Raw genomic sequence first — 21,400 nt, 5'->3', positions numbered from 1 at the left:
CATAGGGTTTCTATTCTTCAATTTGCTGATATGAAGAAAACTATAAGACACTGATGAAAGAAATTAAAGATGATACAAACAGATGGAGAGATATACCATGTTCTTGGATTGGAAGAATCAACATTGTGAAAATGACTATACTACCCAAAGCAATCTACAGATTCAATGCAATCCCTATCAAATTACCAATGGCATTTTTTACAGAGCTAGAAAAAAAAATCTTAAAATTTGTATGGAGACACAAAAGACCCTGAATAGCCAAAGCAGTCTTGAGGGAAAAAAAACAGAGCTGGAGGAATCAGACTCCCTGACTTCAGACTATACTACAAAGCTACAGTAATCAAGACAGTATGGTACTGGCACAAAAACAGAAATACAGATCAATGGAACAGGACAGAAAGCCCAGAGATAAACCCATGCACCTATGGTCAACTAATCTCTGACAAAGGAGTCAAGGATATACAATGGAGAAAAGACAGTCTCTTCAATAAGTGGCGCTGGGAAAACTGGACACCTACATGTAAAAGAATGAAATTAGAACACTCCCTAACACCATACACAAAAATAAACTCAAAGTGGATTAGACACCTAAATGTAAGACCGGACACTATAAAACTCTTAGAGGAAAACATAGGAAGAACACCCTTTGACATAAATCACAGCAGGATCTTTTTTGATCCACCTCCTAGAGTAATGGAAATAAAAACAAAAATAAACAAATGGGACCTAATGAAACTTAAAAGCTTTTGCAAAGCAAAGGAAACTACAAACAAGACAAAAAGACAACCCTCAGAATGGGAGAAAATATTTACAAATGAATCAACGGACAAAGGATTAATCTCCAAAATATATAAACAGCTCATGCAGTTCAATATTAAAAAAACAAACAACGCAATCTAAAAATGGGCAGAAGACCTAAATAGACATTTCTCCAAAGAAGACATATAGATGGCCAAGAGGCACATGAAAAGCTGCTCGATATCACTAATTATTAGAGAAATGTAAATCAAAACTACAATGAGGTATCACTTCACACCAGTTAGAATGGGCATCATCAGAAAATCTACAAACAACAAATGCTGGAGAGGGTGTGGAGAAAAGGGAACCCTCTTGCACTGTTGGTGGGAATGTAAATTGATACAGCCACTATGGAGAACAGTATGGAGGTTCCTTAAAAAACTAAAAATAGAATTACCATATGACCCAGTAATCCCACTACTGGGCATATACCCAGAGAAAACCATAATTCAAAAAGACATGTGCACCCCAGTGTTCATTGCAGCACTATTTACAGTAGCCAGGTCATGGAAGCAACCTAAATGTCCATCGACAGACAAATGGATAAAGAAGATGTGGTACGTATATACAATGGAATATTACTCACCCATTAAAAGGAACAAAATTGGGTTATTTGTAGAGACGTGGATGAATCTAGAGTCTGTTATACAGAGTGAAGTAAGTCAGACAGAGAAAAGCAAATATCGTACATTAATGCATATATGTGGAACCTAGAAAAATGGTACAGATGAACCAGTTTGCAGGGCAGAATTGAGACACAGATGTAGAGAACAAATGTATGGACACCAATGGGGGGAAGCAGCAGGGGGTGGTGGTGGTGTGATGAATTGGGAGATTGGGATTGATATATAGAGACTAATATGTATAAAATGGATAACTAATAAGAACCTGCTGTATAAAAAAATAAATAAAATAAAAATTCAAAATTCAAAAAAAAAGAAAGGATTACCTAGTACACCTGAGCACAGTGAGCCCCATTATTTGTGAAAAAGACATAGTTCTGCTGATAACTCTTTCTCCTGCAAAGTAGTAAGTTCATGTTTTCTGCAAGCACAGGAGCTAATATTTATTGCCATAAAACTGACATTTTATAAGGCCTGTAAGTTAAAACAGTTTAGAAAGGTCACAAAAAAAAAAAATAAAAAAAAAAATAAATGTGGAAACAGTTTGCCTTTATGTAATGGCTGAGAACAATTTGGTACAAATTTAGTTTCTATAGTTTTGGATCTATGTTAGCGAAGCACTGAGATAATGTAAGGCAGCATATCTATAGAACCCTGAGGGTAGCCTGCTCTAGTGAGGCTCCAGCATATAAATATTTGTGGTTCCATCTAACCCAGCAAAAAGTTGTAGGTTGAGAAGATGAGGGGCAATGGGAAGCTGTCCCAGGATGAAGAATTTGCCACAACTCAAACCTTAGATTATCAAGAGTTGACTATGCTTTGTCACAGAGCACTGCTTTCCAAACATGCACCAGGGAGCTTGTAAAAATGCAGACTTCTAATTCAGCAGGTCTCGGTGGTACCTGAGGCTCTGCATTTCTAACAGGCTCCCAGGTAGATACTATTGCTGCTGGTACAGAGATCACACTGAGAGTAACAAGGATCTAAAGCAGTGGTCTCCAAATATCTTAGATCACAAATTTCCCATTAGTAAAAAACAAACATGACAAACAAAACCTTTTGAGCAAGCACTGCATGTATTTCTCTATAAACTATATGCATTTTCTAATGATAAAATATGAAATTTAAAAAAAAACCGAAAAAACATGAAATTGAAAATGTAAAAGATGAAATAAACATAGATATTCATATGTATTCTTCCTATACTCCACTTATTAGGTAACTGCTCTGCATTATTAGAAAAATAGAGTTCAAATATTTTATTTTTTCTAAATTCTAGTTTCTGGATTTTACCCCCCAAAAAAGGAGGTGATTTGTCTATATTAAATTGTTGGGTAATCCTGTACTAGTATAGTGATCTAAAATCTTTCTATCATTTCCCATGAAGTAATACAATTAGAAAAAATATTCTGATTTATTGTGGAAAGAAAAAATAATTCTGAGCAAGTTTAAAGACATCAAAACAGCAAACCATTCCACCTAGATTTTACTGATGTCTTGTGTCACAGCAGAATCTCATGTTGGTGATCATCTGCTACTGGAGATCTATTTAGTACTACCAATCTTGGCGTGAAAACAGTGGTGAGAGCAGAGCCCATTTCAGAGCTACACTAAGAAGAACCAACCATGTGGAAGCAGGGTGCACAGACGCTCACAGGCCTAAATGGAACCCCACCAATTGTAGGCGGCTCACCCTTCCCTCAAACAAATCCAGGGTGGCTGCCAAACAAGTACCATGCATTGTGCTGCATTTTCACCACAAAACACTACATAATGTTTTTAGTTACAGAATTCCTCATGAAGTAGAAACTTAAATGTTTCTTGAAGATAAGAATTGACCCTCTAGAAATGCAGATGGCCAACAGGCAAATGAGAAGATACTCAACATTGCTAATCATCAGGGAAATGCAAATCAAAACCACAACGTGATACCACCTCACACCTGTCAGAATGGCTATCATCAAAAAGAACACAAATAACAAATGTTGGTGAGGATGTGGAGAAAAGGGAATCCTCATACACTGTTGGTGGGAATGTAAATTGGTGCACAGTGGAAAACAGTATGGAGGTTTCCCAAAAAACTAAAAATAGAACTACTATATGACCCAGCAATTCCACCCCTGGGTACATATCCAGAAAAAAAAAAAAGACACCCACTAATTAGAAAAGACACATGCACCCTATTGTTCACAGCAGCATTATTTACAACTGCCAAGACACAGAAGCAACCTAAGTGTCCATCAACAGACGAATGGATAAAGAATTGGTATATATACACAATGGAATACTACTCAGCCATAAAAAAGAACAAAATTTTGCCATTTGCAGCAACATGGATGGACTTGGAGGGCATTATGCTAAGTGAAATAAGTCAGAGAAAGACAAATGCTATATCAGTTATAGGCAGAATCTAAAAATTACAACAAACTAGTGAATATAACAAAAAAGAAGCAGACTCACAGATATAGAGAACAAAATAGTGGTTACCAGTGTGCGGGGAGGGGCATTATAGGGGTGGGAGTATGGGAGGTACAAACTATTGGGAGTAAGACAGGCTACAAGGATGTATTGTACAACACAGGGAATACAGACAATATTTTGTAATATTTCTAAATGGAGTGTAACCTTAACAATTGTACAAAAAAATTAAAATTAAAAAAGAATGGCCACTCTACCCCTCTGCAAACATAATTTGCTCATTCCCATCTCTATGCCTTATTTAACAGTGTTCTATCTAAAATGGCCTTCTTTCTTATATCTATCAATATATACCATGTTTTTCATAATCCAGCTCAAGATTCTGATCTAACAAGGCTGCCTTAATTGAATCTTCCCCCAAATGATCACTGCATTGTTTTGTATAAATAATGTAATAAGTAGAGCTTTATTACATTATCTATAACTTCCTTTTTTATGTTCTTCAGGGTTTAGAGTTTTCTCATCTTTCTATCTGTCTCCTCAGGTGTAGTATGAATTCCTCAAGGGAAGCATAATGTTTTCTCCTTCTTTTTTTTCCTCCCATAGGGCCCAGTAACTGTCCTGGGCAGGCAAGAATTCCTTAAATCCTATGTTTTGCTGAATCTAAGGCTCTCAGACCTTCACATCTGTAGGCTTGGGGCTCCAATTTAACAGCCTCAGGAGGACAACCTCATTCTGTGATCCTTGGCAAAGCTACCCCAATTAAGTTATAAAATAGGGCAGTAGAAGCTTATAATGTCACATAGCCCCCAGTCAAGGTTGTCTTCAATTTCTTTCATCAACTCAATGAACAATAATGTCATGAAATCCTTTCCCCTGTTCCTTCTTAACCAGCCCCTTTCACTTCTTGTCACACTTGCTCCAATCTAAAACACTACAAGATACATGAATCCCAGCCACTTACTTTCTCTCAGCAGCTTTCCCTTACTTTGGACATCAACTATAAATATTTGCAGAGAAAATCCAGGCTCAAAAGTTCATCTTTGGGGCTTCCCTGGTGGCGCAGTGGTTAAGAATCCACCTGTCAATGCAGGGGACACGGGTTCGAGCCCTGGTCCAGGAAGATCCCACATGCCGCGGAGCAGCTGAGCCCGTGCACCACAACTACTGAGCCCGCGAACCTAGAGCCCGTGCTCCGCAACAAGAGAAGCCACTGCAATGAGAAGCCCAAGCACTGCAATGAAGAGGAGCCCCCGCTTGCTGCAACTAGAGAAAGCCTGCACACAGCAACAAAGACTCAATGCAGCCAAAAATAAATTAAAAAAAAAAAAGTTCATCTTTGTCTGATAAAATAATAAGGTATGGACACCACTGCCAACTGAAGTAAAATTTTGAAAAGACAAAGTCTGGGACAGTTTGCTAGCCAACAAATGAAACATCTTTTACATAGTTAAAAAAAATAAAGGTGAGAGAAGCCATATCCTCCCCTAAATGAAAAATCCTAAAAGGTGTTTTTTGTTTGTTTTTTGGGTTTTTTTTGAGGTACGCGGGCCTCTCACTGTTGTGGCCTCTCCCGTTGCGGAGCACAGGCTCTGGACGGCGCAGGCTCAGCGGCCATGGCTCACGGGCTCAGCCGCTCTGCGGCATGTGGGATTCTCCCGGACCAGGGCACGAACTTATGTCCCCTGGCATTGGCAGGTGGACTCTCAACCACTGCGCCACCAGGGAAGCCCCTAAAAGGTGTTTTTATTGGGGTTTGAGTTTTATGCATCTACTTGGCTAGGACTTAGAGTGGAACATTCTCCCATACTTTCTGAAAGAATTAACCCTTAATGCCCTAGACATCTGTTATATGTGATGAATTACCAAGTATCATTCAAGAAAGATACATAGAGAGAAGACAGGTGCCCTCTTTGGAAGAAATGAAAAAAAGTGTCCCTCAAATCTTTTTCTGTGTTCTGTGATTTCAGATGAGAAACCCCACCTGAGAAAGACCATACTCAAAAGAAACGTTAGTCTCCCAGTCCCTGGCAATGCCTGGAAGGGGCCACATTCATGGACCTCTACGAGAGGACATCACAGTTTCTAGTCAAGCATGCCTTATGGCACCAAACAGGTGACAGGCAGACTCATTACATCTGACAAAAGTCTCAAGGAAACAAAGTTGACCAGATTTGTCATTTTTATGTTTAAGTAACAAAAATGGAGGAAATCATCCAAGTGATCCATCATACAGTACTTCTAGTTCCAAAGCATACTGACTTACTTCAGGTGATAACACACTACCATTTTTAAGTTTCTCATCCACGCTGTTTCTTCTTCTCTGTAGCTGATCCTTTTCTTTCTGGAGGGCTTGAACTTGTTCTGAAATCTTTATTTTCTCCTCAGCTGTGCTGTTCTGGAGCTGCACATTCTTTTCAGACAACTCTTGGTCCAACAAGCTCAGGCGAGTTGATATTTTCAAACTATCTGTGTTTAAAGCCTAAAAAGACAATCAACCAGACACCCCAAGACCAGTTATTAGAAATCCAGGCTGTAAATAAATTAGGAAAAACACAGAGAAAATTACTAAGTGAACATATTTTTAGCTTTTACATTATTGTTTTCTCCCATGGAGTTTTTTGGGGGACTGGGGAGCTTCATTTTCTAAAATCTTAAGTTGAATGCCTTTTTTAAAAAAGTGGAGATTTTTCAAACAATGAATTTATTACTAAGTATTGCTTGGCCAAACCAGACTATACAACACAGGTTTGAGAGGCAGTATTTTTCTTTTGTATTATTTTCCAAATTAAACTTTTCTTTCTTGGCCTGTTACATAGTAGAATTAATTATGCTAACATTTCCTAGAGGTTGACATTTGGTTTGTTGTTATTTAAGCATACAATTTGTTTCTATTCTTATTTCATTCCGGTCAGAATTATGGCCAGTTAGATTTACGGTGATCTTCATTATGACCAATTTAAGATAATCTTAAAAAGAGTTTTTCGTCAAAGTAATTATATGTATATACTGCCATAAGGTTTAATAATGTTTTTAAAAAGCAGTCCCCTACCTGACCCTTTCCCCTGAGTCCTGCTCCCTAGAAACAACCATCTTTAACCTTTTAAGCTATTTCTTTTGGTGTTTACGTCCATGTTCCTAAATAACATTACCAATTTTAGATACTGTCTGCTGATTATCTATTACGGAAGACAAGGATTTAGCACTCCTATGCCTCCTCTTCTGTACTTCCCCTCCCTCTATTCTCCCAACATAAGTTGTATTACAGATTTTAGATAAACCAATGGTCAGTTCACATGATTTTCTGAATACATGAACATTTTGCCTGGAGCCTCCATCCTCCTGCTCCAAACTGGACTAGTTGTTCCTGGACTTCCTTTGGTATTATCCTGAAAATTTCCAGTTAGATCACATTTGCAGGATCCTGAGTCTTCCTTTATCATAGCTTGCATGCTCACTTTTAAGGAGCACATCCTTTAGCAGTTTCCTGAGACAGGCTAGGTAGTAGATAATTTTTTCACTGGAAAATGTCCTTATTCTATCTTCCCATTTGATTGATGGTTAGGCTAAAACGAGAATGCTTGTTTGGAAACCATTTTCCTTATGAGTTTTAAGACTGCTTCAGGTCTTTTAACTTCTAATGAAGAAGGTTGAGAAGTCTAATGCCATTCTGACTCTCAAGATTTTCAAGTGACTAGTCTTCTATCTGGAAGTTTTCAGGATATATTTTTTCCCCTCGTGTACTCAAAACTTCACAATGATATGCTTTTAGTACTCTTTGCTGTGCCTTTGATAAGCTATTTCAACCCAGAGTCTTATATCTTCAGTGCTGACAATTTTTTTTATATTATGTCTTTGATAATTTCCTCTTCTCCTGTTTTCTCTGTTGTATCTTTCTGGAATTCCTGTTACTTGGATGATGGACTTTGTGGGTTTACCTGCCAATTAAATTTTATTCCTCCTAATTTCTATTTATCTTTTTATTTACTTTCTGAGATACTTCCTTAACATTATCGTCCAATCCTTTTAATTTCCAAAAGTTCTTTCATGTTTTTTATAGCCTGCAATTCTTGCTTTATGGATAGAGTATCATCTTTTACCACCTTGAAGATATTAAGGTTTTTTAAGAAGTTTTTTTAGCTCCTTGCTCTATCTCTAATTTGATAGATCTGAGCTTCTTTTTTTATTTTCCTTTTGTTTTGGCCTCTGTCCCTAATGTTAGTAGCATTCCTGAAATATACGTCATACTTAAGAGTCAGGTATTAAAATCCTGATAAACTGTTGTGAGCAAGATGTGTCACAATAGGATATATCTGGGATCTGGCCACTTAGTTGGGGGCTCCCAAATGTAAATTTTTTAAGGTCTTTTTTTCTGGGACTGTTTCAGAAAAATCCACCAATCTCCTGCTGGGAAGTGTAAGTCTGGCTGCCAGCATTTTGGGATCCAAGTAGGGGTTAGGAAATGGATATCTCAGGATTCAGACTTTCATTCATTCCCTGTTTATTTTGACTTACCCTGGCCCTCTGCTGTACCTGGTTCAATCTTCAGAAAATAAATCATTTAGTCCCAGAATCAGAAAAGGATGCTTTCCTGACTATGCCCTGTTTTCATCCTTAGGCCTCACTCCTGCCATCTAAAAATCATGGTCCCTTCATTTCTGAGTCTTTTTCATGTTTATGTGAATTATATCTCATAAAGCTGTTATTTAAAAAAAAAAAAAGCTAAAGTTAAAGGCTTGGCTCTCATTGATGTCCCTCTTCTAGACATTTGGATTTCAGCTTCTTCTGTTCTGCTAAGTCAGTAACCACTTATCTATCTGCTTTCCATCTTACATTTTTTGGTAACTTTTTGTCCTCTGTTGTCTCCCCTACTGTTTTTTCCCTTTATGGGTTTATAGTTTTTTTGAGTAATAGCTTTACTAAAACATAGCTCACGTACCATACAATTCACCTATTTAAAGTGTATAATTAGATGGTTTTTAGTATATTCTCAAAGTTGTGCAACCATCACCAGAATCAATATTAGAACATTTCATCAGCCCCAAAAAAGAAACCCCACACCCACTAGCAGTCATTCCATTTCCTCACCAAGCCCCCACCCAGTCCTAAGTAACCAGTATTCTACTTTCTGTCTCTATGGAACTGCCTACTGTGACTGGCTTCTTTCACTTAACATAACGTTTCCAGGGTTCAACCATGTTGTAGAATGTATCAGTGCTTCATTCCTTTCTATTGCTGAATAATATCCCATTATTTCATTTATATATTGTCCCAAATGAAGGACATTTGGGTTGTTTTCATTTTTTGACTATTATGAATAATGCTGTTATGAACATTCATGTACAAGTTTTTCTGTGCATGTATGTCTTCACTTGTCTTGGATATACACCTAGGAGTGGAATTGCTAGGTCATTTGGTAATTCTATGTTTAATCTTTTGAGGAACTACAAGATAGTTATCCAAAGCAACTGCACCATTTTACAATCCCACCAGCAGTGTGTGAGAGTTCCAATTCCTTCATATCCTCACTAACACTTATCATCTATTTTTCTGATTATAGCCATCCTAGTGGGTGTGAAGCAGTATCTCATTTAAATTTTAGTTTGCATTTACCTGACAGCTAATGATGTTGAGCATCTTTTCATGTGCTTATTGGACATTTGTATATCTTCTTTGAAGAAATTTCTATTATATCCTTTGCCCATTTTTTAATTGGGTTGTCTTTTTATTATTGAGTTGTTAGAGTTTTTTATCTATTCTAGATACAAGTCCTTTATCAGACATATGATTTGCAAATATCTTCTCCCATTCTGTGGGTTATCTTTTCACTTTCTGGATAACGTCCTTTGCATCACAAACATTTTAAATTTTGATGAAGTCCAATTTATCTAATGTTTCTTTTGTTGCTTGTGCTTTAGGTGAAATATCCAAGAAACCATTGCTTAACTCAAGGTCACAAAGAGTTATACCTATGTTTTCTTCTAAGACTTTTATAGTTTTAGCACTTACATCTAGGTCTTTGATTCATTTTGAGTTAAATCTCTATATGTTATGAATATAGGCTTTTTTATATCATGTTTCTTGTCTGAAATGCATATGATCGCATCTTATGGTATTTCTTAAATACTGAAAAAATATGTAATATTCTTATGACTTTTGTTTTAAAAGGAACCCAGAAATATGTCTCAAGTGTCTCTTCTGTTTTATTAAAACAATCTTCAAAGAATCAATTTTGCTATGATTTCCTGTGGGTTTCCTTTATTTGCACTCTCTGCTTACCTCAGTATGTTCTGACTTCCTACATATCACATCTTGTTGAAACTAGAAAACCGCTATTTTCTTTTCTTTTTTCCCCCTGTATCATGAAGTAAATGTATTTCAGAAATAAGAGTCTCCTTCTTATTCCTTTTTTATTTTTTTCCTCTTTTTTCTTTTGTGATACAGAACATACCATAAAGGTCCCAGGTATTTTCTTCTATTTATTCACTTGATACCTTAATTTGTTAACCTCCTTTGCTGTCATTTACATGGGTCTTTTTCGGGGGTCACAGCTTTTAAAACTTGACCCTGACAGCCAATGTAAACAAGCTACCTGGATGTAGCACCAGCAACTAGGCTGGTTGGAGGGGCTGCCCCTACCCCAATGTCCAACAGCCTGCTGCTAAAAGCTATTTCAACATGTTTGGGGAACAGAGGACACAGCAGAGGTTAAGTGCAGGTCCCCATGCCTGTCCGCCTGCTATACTGAGGTGGAGAAGTTAAGAACATGTCACCATCACCTCAGATCCCAGTGGTCTAGATGCTGGATGACAGGCAGGTTTAATAAAGGGCAGGTCACTGATCTCTCTGTTCCATGACTCAATATTATAGACTGACCCCAGACTCAAGGCCAGCTGGAGGCAAAGGTTTGCGTAGACAGTCTTTGTCAAGTCTGGGGAAAGCTAGCTTCATTTTTAGATGCTATTGTTGCTACTGCTATTATTGAAAATATGTATATATCTAATATATATATACATATATCCAAAAAAGCTTCTCCTGGGTCCTTCTACTTCCTCCACAATCATTCCTTTTTCAAAACCTGAAATTGGGCTTCCCTGGTGGCACAGAGGTTGAGAGTCCGCCTGCCGATGCAGGGGACACGGGTTCGTGCCCCGGTCCAGGAGGATCCCACATGCCACGGAGCAGCTCGGCCCGTGAGCCATGGCCGCTGAGCCTGCGCGTCCGGAGCCTGTGCTCCGCAATGGGAGAGGCCACAACAGTGAGAGGCCCGCGTACCAAAAAAAATAAAAAAACAAACAAACAAAAAAAACCCTGAAATTGAGGTGAAGTCCTTCATAAAACCACTTCTTTGACTGGCTCAGAGAACCCAAGTCCTACAACAAAATTTTTTATAAAGATACCCTTGTCTTTTTTTTTTTTTTTTAACTTTATTTATTTATTAAAAAAATATTTTTTGGCTGCATTGGGTCTTCATTGTTGTGCATGGGCTTTCTTTAGTTGCAGTGGGTGGAGGCTACTCTTCGTTGCAGTGTGCGGGCTTCTCATTGCGGTGGCTTCTCTTGTTGTGGAGCACGGGCTCTAGATGCACGGGCTTCAGTAGTTGTGGCATGTGGGCTCAGTAGTTGTGGCTCGCGGGCTCTAGAGCACAGGCTCAGTAGTTGCAGTGCATGGGCTTAGCTGCTCGAGGCATGTGGGATCTTCCCAGACCAGGGATTGAACTCATGTCCCCTGCATTGGCAGGTGGATTCTTAACCACTGTGCCACCAGGGAAGTCTCCCTTGTCTTTATAATTAGAAAAATAAACAAATCTTCATTATACAAAATCTTCTTTCTTTTATAGGAAACCTGCAAACCCCTAACTGTGAGTAGTAAGTGATAGATCGTCTTCAAGTCTATTCTTCCAAATTATCAATGTTCACTCTACAGCATCAAATGGTACAATTTATTTTTAAAATATCCACTAAGGGGGCTTCCCTGGTGGCACAGTGGTTGGGAGTCCTCCTGCCAATGCAGGGGACATGGGTTCATGCCCCAGTCCGGGAAGATCCCACATGCCGCGGAGCAGCTAGGCCCGTGAGCCATGGCCGCTGAGCCTGCGCGTCCGGAGCCTGTGCCCCACAACAGTGAGAGGCCCGTGTACCGCAAAATAAATAAATAAATAAATAAAATATCCACTAAGGTTAATAATAGAGGCTGCCAGGGGAAATGGTGAATTATTGCTTAATGGTTAGAGTTTCTGTTTGAGGCAATAAAAAGTTTGGAAATAGACAACAGTGATGGTTGTGCCACACTGTAAATGTAATTAATGCTGTTGAATTGTACACTTTAATTTAAAATGGTCACAATGGTAAATTTTATGTTATGTATAATATACTACAATTTTTAAAATACTCCCCAAAAGTTAATAATAAGTAAATCATACTTGGTAGAACATTGAACATTTTACTTCAAAATAGATTTTAGTGATAGTCATTAAATAAGCACTAATAAGCGAAATACACTGAAAACCAGAAAAGTTTTCTGTTGGTTTCTAACTTTACGGTGGTATGATTTACTTCATAGAGGAAAATAAATCCTAGTTTATAAGGCTTACAACCAGAATCAAAGAGCATATTAAATAGAATACCTGACTAGATCGTAACTTCTTATTTTCCAGATGGCTCTTCTCCTGTAACAGGGCCTCCTTCTTACAAACTATGGCCTCCCGTTTCTTTAAGTCTTCTTCCAGCTCCTCTAATTCTTGGCGTTGGTTCAGAACTTTCTCTACTTCTTCATCTAACCATTTCTTTTGCTCATCCAATTTCTACATTAAAATTCCAAAGAAATGTTATAATTTGTTTTTCTTTACCATTAAATTTATATGGTAATAATATAGCTTCAGATTGACTAAAACACCTTAAATGAACATTTGAAAACTATCTGGAATACCTTAAATGAACAGTGAGAATAGTAAAACAGTGTCTGTCCAAAACTGTCAAGAAATAAGTGGTTCTAAGCTAACATCTTTCTGTGTTGTTTTATAAGGAATTAAAATTTATTCCACAAATATGTTTTGAGTCTGAGATTTTTCAGGCTGACAGTTTCCTTTATATTGAGAGTTAGTTCTGAGAACATGCTGGAAATCTTCTCTGTTACAGAGGTGCACACCTCTCTCACAGCACTAATACTACTGATTGTTCTATAGCCTTTCTCCCCTACTTGAGCTCCTTGACTGATTGCAGTGATAGTGCTTTTTGCCTCTCTAGCCCCAGTGCCTGCTCTACTGCCTGGCCCATGATTGGCTTTCAATAAAATGTTAAATGAATTCTTGATTCAATCAATCAACTAATGAGGCGAATAAATGAATACGCATTGTGGAAGACATAGATGATGGAGCATGGAAATCCACTCTGCATTGCAGCCTGTCAACATCAAATAATTACAAAATAAAATAAATTGAGCTGTAAAGATTTCCAAAACAAACATCTCAGTATTCTCTTCAGTTAAGGATACCCAGAAATAAGTACAAACAAAAATGTGAATGGAATGACTGTCCAAGATGAACTCTACCAAGTGCCCATCTGCGCTGGGACATAGTAATGAAGCAATGCCACCTAAATAACAAATAGTAAGAAAACAAATCAATATAGAACTATTTTCCAGTTCTTCTCAAACTTGATAAAAACTGTCCCTAGAAATCTATATTAAGACAGTGAATATGCATGAGAAAAAGAGAGCAAAGTGGCCAAGGCAAAGCAGGTCCAGAGCTATATAGTTTTCCATCCAGACCTAGATAGTATGGTCCTAAAAGCAACAGCACATCTAAATAATATTGAGGCCTAAAATAGCAGCTCTACAATTATTAGGAACAGGAAGCATATCCCAGAGCAACTACAGAAATACTTTAGTTTTGTTATATCCAGCTATACCTTAGAAACTCCATATATGAGACCCTATGAAGACTAGCAATTAACTTAAAACATATTCTACAAACATTTCTTGACTGTGAGTGGGGTTTGAAAAATGAATAACAGATATTCTGTAAGCTCCATTCCAACAGGAAAGAAACCAAAAAATTATGACGGTTGATAATAAATGTTGTATACAGCAAACTCCTAGGTACTATGTATGCAAAAATGGAAGGAGGGATCGGTTCTGTCTGAGAAATGGAAGAAATGTCAGTGCCAGCCTCACAGAGTAGGCAATATTTTAGCTGTGCTTTGAAGAATGGGTAGGAGTCTGCTAACATAATACAGGTTTTTTTAGGGAAATAATAATAAATGAATGGATTTCTCTGCACTTGATATAATAAAGGGTATGATTTGTGTAATTCACTGTATCTTAGTAACTTTTCTGAAAATTTCTTATTTTGTCTTTTCTTATAATAAATATTCCTACCACACAGTTCCAATTTTAAATACTCTCTTCTTATAAGAGAGCTTCATATCAAATCAAAGTCCTATTAAAAGGTCTTTGGATAGTCATATTGATTAATATATAATCTTGTTCTTGTTTAGAGTCAAATTCTGGAAAATGTTGTTTTACAACATTAAAAAGCATGAAGGTTTTTGTTTGTTTGTTTTATTATTATTTTTAACCCGACATAATCAGTGCAAGCTGTGGGAATCTATTATTGTATTCATTTAAAATTTAGATCCTTAACATTTTGAAAAGCAGGTCTAACTATTCTATGCATTCCTACCTCACCTACTCCCCCACATACCCTTCCACCCAGAAATATTACCAAGCACGTCAGAGAGCTCTTCAACTAATTTCTCAAATACACTAGTAAAATAACTGAGAATACATTCATGTCCTAAATTTTACTATTAAAATATATAAGGTTTAAGAAGAGAGAGCAAATAAATTTTTCAGAATTAAGGTGATGTATTTGCATTTGAGGGTAATTACAGTTTTAAGCACAGTAATCTTTAAGACTTTTAGAACTGCCATTTCTAATTTACATAAAATTAAAATTTTGTTTCTTTGAACTTTGATATTAATCTATGGATTTCATTTTTTAAATGTGGCACTAAAACAATAGCTTTTTTAATATATTATATATGGTGCATATACAATTTGGTTGTGCTTGAGTAGAGATCTCTTGTCTTTAGAAATATGTTTCCAGGTGACTAAACCAGTCTTGACATGGGAATAAATACAATCTAGTTTTCATGTTTACATGCCACAACATTCAGATAAACCCATTTCTACTGAAATAAGAATACAGCACATTTCCGGATGGGAAATTAATTTTTTAATAACACAAAAAATTCAGAAGAAATATTAGAAATTTTGTACTTGAGTGGCAAAGTCTAGTTAGTGTTTTAAGATTTTATTCAGAGTCCACCACTTTTTACCCCTACTTAGACAATCATCAAATTGAAGAGAAACCAGGAAACACTAAATAGAATCGACAAACCTGGAGTTGGTCTATACTTCCAAACGAACCTTTTCTCCTTTTCATCTTAAATGCATCAAGGTCCTCAGCTTTCAGTTTTAGACCTTCTCCCTGTTCTGTTTTTAACTGTAGTTCCTATAGATAACAGGAATTGAAAACACCTTATTGCTTTTACTACATGGTCATCATTAAATATTTATGCAGATAATCATTTTAACATTTACTTTCTTAGTTGCAAAAAGAAAGAAAATGAGTAGATGAAGGTTGGGACCATTTAAGAAGAATATAATGTTAGCCCCTCATTCAAGCAATAAAATCTCACAGTAAAAATCAGGATTTACTAGAAAAACTAGGTATTTTTTTTCATTCTTTGCCAGTGTTACAAATTTGCATAACAGGGATGAGTATGAAAATTATAAATCTGCTCTTTTCTTCTGCCTTTCTGAGTTCATTACCTTCTGTTAGTCCACCCAAGGCACGCATCTGCAATGGGGATATTAGAATTTATCACAGGAGAAATGTAAAAAGAAAAGTTATATTCAGTTTCCAGCATTCAAAAATCAGATTTTGCAGCATGAAAATAGTCTTTCAAGATTGATCATGGTCCTCTGAAGAGTATTTTCCAAATTCCTTTAGTTTCCATTCACATCTTAAGAGTCAAGTCAAGAGGGCCCTTGTGTTCTACTGGGGTTTAGAGACGATGTTGCCATCCACCACCAAAGCTTAGCAGGAATCAGGAAGGAGGCCATGAACTCAAAGTGAACTGGTCCACACTGCTATTTCTTACTGGTCCATGATGGATAAGTACAGAAATTAAAAGTAAGTGTTTAGAACCTTTTACAAAAATTTAACAGAATAATTTTATGTCTGTTGAATCTAATAATTAAAAGACTTGTATATTTTAGTTTTTATTTCATTTTTCTACTAGTTCTTGTTTTACAAAGGTATTGGGCTGTGACAAATTAATAATAAAATGAAACTTGTATCTTTTCCACAGGTAATTTCAGAAGTACTGATAAAAAGGAAGTAAAAGGGAAGTCTACCATTTTCCAGCCCTGGAAATGGCAGGAAGGAGAAAAGAGACAGTAAAAAAGATGTGTGTCCCAATTTTCTTCTCTCTGAGTTTTGGCCCAGAAAGGGGATGATAAATAAAGGTATCACTGAGAGCAGACGGAGAAAATGAGGACTGCAGCGCAGAGGCCTCACACACACATGGATCTGCCCAGTCTTGCTGAAAGAACAGAGAAGTACGATCAGGAAACAGAGACTAATTGGACTCCTTGGCCTCAGATGATGAGGATCCTGAGTTGAGAACAAATAGGGGTCAGTTATTGTGGGGAATTGACCCCAAAACTGAAGGTGAGGACAGGCCACTGGGCTAGCAAGCTAGATGGAAGATCTAATAGTCTCAACAGGGATTTATAATGCCATTAGGAGATGAGATGAAGCCAAAGCACCTCCAGGCTCTAAGCTGAAAGTGAGACCAATCTATGAATTATACTGGCTTTACATCAAGTGCCAGCAGGGAAAGGTGAACAAGAGAGAGCAGATTCCAGCCAGTCACATCCAAGGACCAAATGAAACTCAGAAAGTCCCTTCCCCCTCAACACCATGTGATGCAATAAAGCTACACACCAGAACACCACATATACCAGACTCTATCTTTGAGAATCATGGGGAGGAAGAGGCCAAGAGACTGAATATTCTTATTCAAGAGAACTGAGAATTATTTGAAGGAAATGTTTAAACTATCAGAATAAGGTTTGGACAGACTGGTTATTTGTTTAGTTCCCATGATATTTCCAGAAATTCTCGTGACATGGTTTGGGCAGGGCAGGGTGGGAGGGGTGTCATAAGGAACACAGGTCTGTTATAGACTAGATAAAGAAATTTTCTATGCCCACTTGAGTTGAATTATGAGTGCATTTGGACCCTGTTATATTTACTAGCAATTAATTTTTCATGCTTCCCTAGCTCTAGTTCACAGTTATAATTTAGCCCCTGTCACAGTCACAGCAACTTCAGGATGCTGAAATAAAGGCACCTTATACTGGAGCTGACTGCCTACTATTCCTATTCTTCTACAAATGCTTTGAAAGTGTACTGCAGGTGGTCTAATCCCCTCTTTTGCATGTTGCTCTAGACATTATTACCTTTACCTTATATTGTAATCTCTATTATAATAGTAAAATAACTGTCTACCAGGTACTGTGCTACGCTTTTTACATCTATTTAATTATCCCATTTAATCCTCACGATAACCCTATGGAACAGATACCATTATAAATCCCATTTTATAGATGAGGAAATTGGTGCTTAGAGAAGTAAAAAGCCCAGGTCACATTTCAGGGGTTCCCATACCTTTCCTTTATAGCTCATCCATAGTCTTCAGTTAAGAACTGAAGAACCTATGCAGAAGAACATGGAGAACCTATGCAGAAGTCATAGTATTCTCTGGAAATGGTTTAGTCAAGTGAAAAATGGAATGTTAGACAGTTAGCTCCAAACAGAAGACAAGATATCCCTTAGGACTCTGAGCAGGTTTTGTTTTTGCATGAAGTAGTAGAAACTTCAATATATCTTTGGGGCAGACTGTTCCTTTTTCTGGAATACTCATTCTCCCCTTAAATGGGTCATATTTCCCTAGAATGAGAGAAGGAACAAAATTACCCTAGATAAGAATGTAAAAAGTTTAAGTTACAGGCAGAGTTGCATTTCAGCAGACTATGCGTTCTGCTCAAAAGTATTTTTCTTTTCCCTAAACATAGATTTAGAGAGTGCTATGTCTTGTTGCTTTAAGCCAGGGTTCATGAGAGATGAGAAGCTGAGACCCAAAGACCACAGGACTGACAGGCAGGCCTGATCCTCACACTGGAGGAAGGACAGAAACGAACAGACTAGGCTGTTGTCAGTGAAATGAGAATTGAACAGATTCAAGATATTTAGAAGACTCAATTTATAGGGCTTTGTGATCCATTGGATATGCGTAATGAGGAAGAGGACAGAGTCAAGGATGACTGCTAAATTTCTAGCTTACCCAACTGAATGCATTGAAATGTCATGTAAAGTACACTGGAAAACTATATTTTCTCTCCCATGAAGGGAGCACGGAGGAGGAATCGTGGTGAGGTAAGTAAGGGAATTCATCTATAAGACAACCTAATAAAGATGTCAATGGTTGGATATATGAATCCAGAGCTCAAATGGCAAATCTGGTATTAAGGATTAAATCTGGGAGTTGTCAGAGTTAAACTGCAGTCATGGAAAAAGACAAGGTGAGAGGTCACCCAGGACAGAGTATGGAAGATACGAGGGCATAGGCTAGAGCCCTGAGTAATTTCCATAGGTAGGAAACGATAGTGTAGGATAAGCTAGCAAAGACAAAGAACAAGCAATCAGAGAAGAAAAAACAAGGTGAGTATAATTTCACAAAGGCAAAGGGGGAAATATTTCAAGATGGAGGGAGTGGTGAACTATGGTGGATGCAGCTGAGGTGTGACAGAGAGAGCACTAGTGAACTTCTCAAGAGCTTTGAAGTGAACGGTACAGCCAAGACGCAGAAACCAGACTGGAGAGGAGAAGAGAACAAATGAAAGGAAAGGAAACAGAATCAAATATAGTAAGCTTTTCCAAGAAGTTTGGTTAAAAAGGGGAGAAGTGAGAGAGAAGTATAAAGTTGAAGGAGAATAATTTTAGGATGAGAAAAGTCTAAGATGTTTAAAGAAAGAATCTAGGAGAAAAGGAAAAGATGAAAATACAGGAAGAGAAAAAGACAACTGAGATAAAGCACATAAGTGCTTAGCACAGTACTGACTGAAGACAAATAACAAATATTATTTACTGCTATAATAATGATTATTACCATTATTATTTAGAATGAGTAACTCAAGGAAATTAAGAAAGCAATTCCATTTATAATAACATCTAAAATAATAAAATATCTGGGAATAAATTTAACCAAGGAGGTAAAAGACTAGTACACTAAAAATTATAAAACATTCTGAAAGAAATTAAAGAAGATTTAAATAAATGAAAAGATGCCCCATCCTCATGGACAGGAAAACTTATATTGTCATGATGCCAATACTACACTAAGAGATCTACATAGTCAACACAATCCATATCAAAATTCCAATGGCCGCGGGCTTCCCTGGTGGCGCAGTGGTTGAGAGTCCGCCTGCCAATGCGGGGGACACGGGTTCGTGCCCCAGTCTGGGCGGATCCCACATGCCATGGAGCGGCTGGGCCTGTGAGCCATGGCCACTGAGCCTGCGCGTCCGGAGCCTGTGCTCCGCAACGGGAGAGGCCACAACAGTGAAAGGCCTGTGTACCGCAAAAAAAAAAAAAAAAAAATCCAATGGCTGGGACTTCCCTGGTGGTCCAGTGGTAAAGAATCCGCTTTCCAATGCAGGGGACTTGCATTCAATCCCTGGTCAGGGAACTAAGATCCCACATGCCGCAGGGCAACTAAGCCCACGCACCACAACTACTGAGCTTGCGCGCCTCAATGAGAGAGCCTGTGTGCTGCATACTACAGAGTCCACGCACCCTGGAGCCCACGCACCACAACTAGAGAGAAAACCTGCATGCCACAACTAGAGAGAAGCCCACATACCACAACTAGAGAGAAGCCACTGTGCCACAACAAAGAGCCTGCACCACAACGAAAGATCCTGCATGCCTCAACTAAGACCAGATGCAGCCAAAAAAATAAAGAAAATAAATAAATTTTTAAAAAGTGGATCTACAGAGAGAAACCCAAGAACAGATTGTCGTAAAAGGAATAACTTGAAAATAAAAATTTGCTGAGTGCTGCTGTAAAAAAAAAAGAACCATGCATTAAACACAATTAAAGCATTAAAAAAAAAATTCCAATGGCCTTTTTTGCAGAAATGGAAAAGCTGACCCTTAAATTCATGTGGAATTTCAAGAGTCCTCAAATAGCCAAAACAATCCTGAAAAAGTACAAAGTTGGAGGACTTACTTCCCAAAATCTACTGCAAAGCTACTGTAATCAAAACAGTGTGTACTTGCACAAGGATAGACATATAGACAAATGGAATAGAACTGAAAGTTTAGAAATAAATCCATAAATCTACAGCCAACTGATTTTTGACAAGGGTACCAAGTCCATTAAACAGGGAAAGAATAGTCTTTTCAATAGCTGGTGCTGGAACAACTGGATTTCCACATGCAAAAGAATGAAGATGGACCCCTACCTCACACCATATACAAAAATTAACTCAAAATGGACCAGGAACCTAAATATAAGAGCTAAAACCATAAAATTCCAGAAGAAAACATAGGGGTAAATCCTTATGACCTTAGATTTGGCAACGGATTCTTAGATATGATACTAAAAGCACAAGCAACAAAAGGAAAATTAGATAAACTGGAACTTCATAAAAAATGTAAAACTTTGGTGCATCAAAGAATATTATCAAGAAAATGTAAAGGGCTTCTCTGGTTGAGAATCTGCCTGCCAATGCAGGGGACACGGGTTCGAGCCCTGGTCTGGGAAGATCCCACATGCCGCGGAGCAACAGGGCCCGTGAGCCACAACTACTGAGCCTGCGCAACTGGAGCCTGTGCTCCGCAACAGGAGAGGCCATAAGAGTGAGAGGCCCGTGCACCACGACGAAGAGTGGCCCCCGCTCACCACAACTAGAGAAAGCCCTTGCACAGAAACGAAGACCTAACACAGCCAAAAATAAATAAATTTAAAAAAAATTTTTTTTAAAAAGAAAATGTAAAGATAATCTACAGAATGGAAAAAAATATTTGGAAGTCATGTATCTGATGAAGTTTAATGTCCAGAATACATAATGAATTCCCACAACTCAACAACAAAGAGACAACCCAATTAAAAAGTAGACAAAGAACTTGAAAAGACATTTCTCCAAAGAAGATATACAAATGGGCAATAAGCACATGAAAAGGTGTTCAATACCATTAGTCATTATGGAAATGAAAATCAAAACCACGAGATTCCACTTCGCATGTACTTGGATGACTATAATAAAAAAGAAACAGAGGGGCTTCCCTGGTGGCGCAGTGGTTGAGAGTCCGCCTGCCGATGCAGGGGACACGGGTTCGTGCCCCGGTCTGGGAAGATCCCACATGCCGCGGAGCGGCTGGGCCCGTGAGCCATGGCCGCCGAGCCTGCGCGTCCGGAGCCTGT

General features: G+C 37.9%; 1 protein-coding gene across 6 annotated transcripts in view; it reads right to left on the bottom strand.

Annotated features, from left to right (window-relative positions):
- Window positions 1-21,400, bottom strand: part of KIF27 (kinesin family member 27) — an 85,489-nt gene that overhangs the window by 19,855 nt on the left and 44,234 nt on the right. For 3 of the 6 annotated variants that reach the window (XM_065879251.1, XM_065879252.1, XM_065879255.1), the window contains 3 exons: window positions 15,241-15,354; window positions 12,466-12,642; window positions 6,106-6,321 (listed from right to left, as the gene is read on the bottom strand). In XM_065879251.1, the coding sequence (XP_065735323.1) occupies window positions 6,106-6,321; window positions 12,466-12,642; window positions 15,241-15,354 (507 nt within the window). The remainder of the gene's footprint in view (window positions 1-6,105; window positions 6,322-12,465; window positions 12,643-15,240; window positions 15,355-21,400) is intronic. The other 3 variants (XM_065879256.1, XM_065879254.1, XM_065879253.1) reach the window with 3 other exon arrangements.

This window comes from Phocoena phocoena, chromosome 6 (assembly GCF_963924675.1).
Source record: "Phocoena phocoena chromosome 6, mPhoPho1.1, whole genome shotgun sequence".
Classification (NCBI taxonomy): Eukaryota; Metazoa; Chordata; class Mammalia; order Artiodactyla; family Phocoenidae; genus Phocoena; species Phocoena phocoena.
Note: the sequence above shows the minus strand (reverse complement) of the source record. Positions and strands in the feature narration are given on the sequence as shown.